At 42.8% G+C, this 6601-nt stretch overlaps 1 protein-coding gene across 1 annotated transcript in view; it reads right to left on the bottom strand.

Annotated features, from left to right (window-relative positions):
* The window catches only part of LOC107686063 (cadherin-18-like), a 47564-nt gene that overhangs the window by 7735 nt on the left and 33228 nt on the right, over positions 1–6601 (bottom strand). Inside the window, exons 8-10 of the mRNA XM_016482902.1 lie at positions 5900–6036; positions 4672–4751; positions 4394–4508 (exon numbers count right to left, since the gene is read on the bottom strand). Coding sequence (XP_016338388.1) covers positions 4394–4508; positions 4672–4751; positions 5900–6036 — 332 coding nt within the window. The remainder of the gene's footprint in view (positions 1–4393; positions 4509–4671; positions 4752–5899; positions 6037–6601) is intronic.

Raw genomic sequence — 6601 nt, 5'->3', positions numbered from 1 at the left:
CATGCCTACTACTCCTGAGTCTGCTCACACCATGCCTGCCAAGCCAAAGCCTGCTCACATCATGCCTGCCAAGCCAAAGCCTGCTCACGTCATGCCTGCCAAGCTAAAGCCTGCTCACGCTATGCCTGCCACTCAAGAGTCTCTTTGCAAAATGGCCACCAACCCAGAGTCTCTTTGCAAAATGGCCGCCGTTCCAGAGTCTCGTCACGTCTCAGCTGATCTTCCAGAGTCTCGTCACATCTCAGCTGATCTTCCAGAGTCTCGCCACATCTCAGCAGATCTTCCAGAGTCTCGTCATGACATGGCCTTTCAGAGGCATTTCAGAGCCTCATCACGCCACGACTGCCAAGCAAGTTTCCCCTAAGGATTTTTTTTGGGGGGTGGGGCATAGTACCTAAGCTCCTGCGGACGCGGAGCTTGGGCCAGGACTAACAAGACTTATTGCCAGTGTGATGGACCTACCACTGATGTCAGTGCGAGTGGCTGGCATCCCAGTGGTTGCAACACTCTCAAGCCCGATGGGCCACCCTCTGTCTTCTGTGCTGCCTGTAATGGCGATCGCCATTTTGAGCGTGTGGGCTGCACACTGTGCTTCAGAGGCCACTCCTGTCCATAAATCTGCTCCTGAGGCCTCTCCTGTCCACGAGTCTGCCCCAGAGGCCTCTCATTTCCACAAATCCGCTCCAGTGCCTCCAGAGGCGGCGGCGTCCGCTACAGAACCTCCAGAGGTGGCGGGGTCCACTGCAGAACCTCTAGAGGTGGGGGCTTCTGCTGCAGAAACTCCTGAGGTGGCGGCGTCCGCTGCAGAACCTCCAGAGGTGGCGGCTTCCACTGCAGAACCTCCCAAGGCGGTGGCGCCCACCTATGAGGCCGTACATGAACTCTCTGCCTGTCCTGTCATGGCCATAGAGGTCTTTCATGAACTCACTGTTTGCCCTGTCACGGCCAAGGAGGCCGTTCATGAACTCTGTCTGCTCTGTTGTGGCTATAGTGGCTGCTCAAGAACTCTCTGCCTGTTCTATCATGGTCAAGTGGTCTGTCCATGTCTCTGCTCCACCATGGCTGCCTGCTCTGCCTCTGTTCCATGGCCCAGGTCCCACACCGCTCCACAGTCAGCCACTGCTTCACAGTCCAGGTCCTCCATGGTTCCACAGTCTGCCACTGCTCCACGGCCCAGGTCCCCCTCTGCTCCATTGTCTGCCTCTGCTCCACGGTCCAGGTGCTCCAAGTGCTCCAAGGCTCCATGGTCCAGGCCCGCCTCTTCTCCATGGCCCAGGCCCACCTTTGCTCCATGCCCCAGGCCTGCCACTGCTCCACAGCCTAGTTCTACCATTGTCCCATGATCCAGGTCCTGTTCCCCTTCACGGGCCTGGGCATGGCCCTCCATCCCTCCCCCTGTTCTGCTTCTGCTCTACCACCCCCCTGGACTCTTTGGGTTTTGTTTATGTTTTAGAGTGGGTGTTTCACTTGGGCGTCAGGTGCCCCCCTTAGAGGGGGGGATATGCAATGTCTGTTTTGGGTTTTGTTTCATGTTCTTGTTTTCATGTCTTTTATTTTGGAGTTGAGTCATGGTCCCTCTTTAGTCATGTGATTCCCTTGACTGTGTGTTATGTTCTGATTGGTTCCTTGGTTCATGTGTCATGTTCTCATTGGTTGTCTTAGTCATGTGTCCTGTCTCTCATTGGTTGGTTCTTGTCTTGTGACCCTCGTTTGCTATAAGTAGCCACCATGTTGCTATTGTCTCTCGTCATGTATTGAAGTTGTAACCCGCTGTCGGTGAGTCTAGTCTGTTCATGCCAAATCAAGTCTGTTCATACCTCGTCAAGTCTGTTCATGCCTAGTCAAGTCAAGTCTGTTCATGTCAAGTCAAGTCACGGATTATTGTTTCTAGTCTTCGTCTGTTTGGATTATGTTTGGATGTTTGGATCACTGTAAATAAACTGCACTTGGGTTCTTCACTATGCTCGCCTTCAGTGGATGATTCGTTACAATTCATTTTGAGATTTGTTAAAGACTGTTAAAGATATTTAACAGTGTTAAAATAAAATATTAGTGTTTTAAAAGATTAACTTTATATTAGTGTTAGAAGATGACAAAGGTAATGTAAATGTAAAAATAGAGCAAATGAGCATTTATTATTATTATTATTATTATATGCATGCGCATAATTAGTATACAATACTATACAACTGATATGGATAAATAAAAAAAATCACCTCTAATATTGGCTGATAAACATTATTACTATATGGTACTGAAAAACCATGCATGTCGAATTTAAAATAAAAAATAACTAAGTTATATAGTTAGTAAAGTTATATACAGACTGAATACAAAAATGAAGGACTAAACAGTTATTTAACTGCTAGGGAGAAAGAAAAGTAACTAATGACAAGTACTGTAACTGATGCTTTCATTTATAAAGGGAAATAATATACTTTCATTTTATGAATGAAAAGACATAAATGTATACTATATTCCTTAACTGTGAATGCTAGAAATATTTGATATTATTCACTCGTCTCTGGGCCCGTAATGTCCATATACCCAAGTCTACAGCAGTGCAAATGAGGCAGGGCTCTTTCTCTCCAGGGGTCTAATGTATGGAGAACCAGCAACTATTGTGCATGCATTAGAAACTACAGGAAGGATAATTTCCTAATTCAGGGTTAAGGTTAACACTAGCCAAATTAGCATCTCTGAAATATTTACACATAAATTAGCCCTTCATGTATTGACCCTTAGGTTTAGCACGTTTGTGTTTGATTTCATGCTGTGGGGGTTTTATAAAATGGCCTGCAGGTAGACTCCATTTACTCTGTCCAAACACTATTAAAAAGCGTCAACATAAAACGACAGAGGGTGGAATGATCATTAGCGAATCTTCACAAACAACGCAGAAAACTTGGTCTGTAATTACACATGGATGGGAAATTCACAGTTGCGCTTTGATTTAAGTAGCAGTGATTCGTAAACACTTTCCCTGTGAAATAACATGAGAGCGAACCATGCATGTACTGTAGATAATTAATCTTCACTGTGAGATGTGTCGTGCAATAAATATACAAATATATAAATAAATAAATAAATAGGAAATAGCAACAACAACAACAAATACTGCCAATACTGCAGTTCTGGCATGAGTCCTGATCGCTCTAGCTGTTATAACTTAATGTGAGTGTTTAAATGGTGGGAGATAAATGGCCTGAGAGAGAATTGCGGTGAATTGGCCCAGGAGGGACCCTCTCGATGTAATGCGCCCCACATCTCAGATGACACAAACAGAAACACTCTTGCCCAAACTGTGGCAAGGCATCAAATTTGACGTAGGCTATCTTTGCGGATGGGGCATACCATGCATTCCCTCACCCATTCATTGGAGAGCTTCATTACAAACACTTTCCTAGATTTAGAATATGAACTACGTCGACGGACATAACAGTCAAGATGATTATTATTCAATTGAACTCACTGCCATTTCCCAGGGGGGAAATAAGTGCACCTCCGTAGGGAATGTCCATCATATTTTTTCCGCCTCAACCTGTCAAGCGCTCAGGTCGTGTGGACGCTGGCATAATGATTGCGGCGCCAGGAGAGAAACATCTACGTGATCAAGGATGACAGCCCTAAACACCCACCCAATCACAGCAAGTGCAACAGAGCGCTCCAACCCCCAATGTGTAAAATGGTCCGTAATGGTCCATCCGTTGGGATATTATTTAAGGATGAGGCAGTCTGAGGGGACCTTGGCTAGGATACAAGCTCAAATAAAGCTCTGAAGCATTGGCTCTTCTGAACTCTGGGCTTTTAGCATCTGCCTCTTATCTCCCTGATTGCCCTGTTAAACTCCGACTGGTCCACCTGCAGCCATGATTCACAGCGATTTGCAGCCATGAAGCAGCGGTCCGGCATTAGAAGGAAATCATTACAGCCCAGCCGTCTCCACCAGGGAACATTGAGCTAACATAAACACAGACCTGGTTTCCGAGGAAACAGCTCGGTTGGCCTTGCAATGATATTTAAAAAAAAAGAGCAAGAAGAGGAGGGGAAGGCTGGAAATGAGGGTGATGTGTGTGACAACATGTGGTACTAAATATGTTTGTGGAGAGGTGCTGAGGGTTTGCCCTGAGCAAACATCAGGAAATCAGTTGGAAAACATTAGAAAGATTCCATTACTGAGATGCCATCGGAGAGCCCCTTTAGATCAGTCAGATCATATTTGACTTTCATGAGAGCCTGTGTACAACTTGAGTACTGAATATGGAATTTGATTTTGTAACTAACTCCTAAAATACAGGCTTAACATGTCAAACTATTTCTAATTAGATGTTTTACCAAGCCAAAACAAATCCTGCGGAAGTGTGGTTTTGTTATTGTGTTTGTTTGTTTTTACCTTCATTGTCCTTCAGAGTGAAGTTTGGATTCGCTGGAAGGTCTTCTGGTAGAGCGAAAGTAAACCGACCATTGGCGAAGTTGTCCTTGTCTGTGGCCCTGATGGTCTGAATGACCTACACCCAGAACAAGAGAAAACAAGCTGATGCTTAGTGCTTTCTTTCTCCAGAATTAAGGTTGAATGAAAAATGGCATTAAAAATATCTAAAACAGATGCGTTCGCTTCTCTGAGAGATGGGTTTTGTCACTCCCTATAACCCAGAAATGTAATTGGACCACCTGGGCTTCTTCTTCCTCTCCACTTTTGAAAGACATTAACTTCAGACTGCTGACCCTAAGCCCCTTGGCCAGTTGGGTGTCTGGATCACAGTCATTGAACAGATCGCTAGTTTGAAGCATTGCTCAGACTCATGATGTTTTGTCAGCTTGTTAACCTAATTGGCTCCTACTAGCACATCAGCTGCAAGCGGGAATCTCCTCATGCAGAGTCTGGACCAATTATTGAAGCTCTTCACCTGTCTGCGCTGTACCATCCATGTTGGGCCAAGGGTTTCTCTCTCTGGGGCACTTTCACACCAGAGCAACAAACAAAACAAAAAACGTCTCGGTTATGTATGGTAACCCTCGTTCCCTGAAGGCTATAAAATAACTGTGACATATGGGCGACCTGTTCCTTTGCTGTCCTATACACTAAAGGGAAAAAATCTGAAAAATAATATCTTTTTTTTTTTTTTTTTACATTTACCATGTTTATAACCTTACAGTGAGATATATATGATTCATGCTGCTCTCATGGGATTCAGTGAAGCATGATGGGAATTTAAAATCAGTGTGGGAAACATTACACCCATTTTGGAGTCATGTGCGAGGGACGACGTTCGGTATGATGGAACTGAGATTAACTACAGTGACCTAACATTATCAGCCTACTATCAGCAAGCGTTTACAGTGAAAAAAAAAAAAAAAAAAGAGAAAAAAAATAACAAATAGGAAAAAGAGAAGAAAAATGTATTGACCCGGTCCACCTTCAAAGCCACATCAGCATGCCAACAGCAGCCTCAGCATCAATCCAACAATGTAACACTCCTTCTTCAAGGAGACATTTGTTTTGATCAGTATCGATGATTTAGACTTCAGGGCCAATTATTTCTTCTGGAAAAGGTGTTCCTAGTCCATGGTTCAAGAAGAATGCTTGATTCAATATAAAGATATCATTGGTAAAATGGTTCCCTGTGTTTTCCTCAGAAACCATCATAAAAAAATAAAAATAATAATATATATATATACAGTGGGTACGGAAAGTATCACAGATTTAGACAGATTTATGAACAATATTTGAGAGAAATAGGGCTTTTGTGTACATAGAAAAAGTCTTAGATCTTTGAGTTCAGCTCATGAAAAATTGGGGCAAAAACAAAAGTGTCGCGTTTATAATTTTGCTCAGTATATATATATATATATATATCAATGAATACAGACAGAATTCAGGCCTCAGAGTCGTACATACCAGTCTCTGAAGCCATCACTGTGATGTTGTGCCAGGCTACCTCCTCTCGGTCTAGACTCTTGGTGGTTGTAATGAGTCCACTGTCAACATCGATGGTGAAAAGTGCATCACCTTCTCCATTTTGGTCGATGGAATACCTAAAATTGCAATGTAGACAAGTTCTACTCAAAGATAATATTCAAAATATGATGACAGATGTTCCAGAAGCACATATGAAGAGTATACATAATGCTTTAATATTCAATTCAATTCAATTCAAGTTTATTTGTATAGCGCTTTTCACGATACAAATCATTGCAAAGCAACTTTACAGCATTTTTTAGCATTTATATACATTAAAACTGAATGCTGAAATACATGATTTCCTGTTAACAAATGATTAGAAAAGCAGACTCTGAAGCCTTATGAATATATTTCATACATTTGATTATTCAGTAATTAATCTCCTGTCACCTACAACTTACGATTAATTTCTGTTTAGACCTTACTTCAAGACATTTTGTTAAGATGCTTAACCTAAACAATGAAAAATATGTATGATGTTTAAGTAGCTGCAGAATAAAACTCTTAGATCTCTCAGATGTATGATATAAACCTTCAAACTTCAAGGCTTTTGAAACTTTTTATTCAGAACTTTCAGATAAGGCTTTTCAAACCAGCATCCAAACTTTGAACTTTGTTGGGGGGGGGGGGGGGGGCCAT

Source organism: Sinocyclocheilus anshuiensis, unplaced genomic scaffold (genome assembly GCF_001515605.1).
Source record: "Sinocyclocheilus anshuiensis isolate Anshui unplaced genomic scaffold, SAMN03320099.WGS_v1.1 scaffold930, whole genome shotgun sequence".
NCBI lineage: Eukaryota > Metazoa > Chordata > Actinopteri > Cypriniformes > Cyprinidae > Sinocyclocheilus > Sinocyclocheilus anshuiensis.
This window is presented reverse-complemented; position numbering and strand designations above follow the sequence as displayed.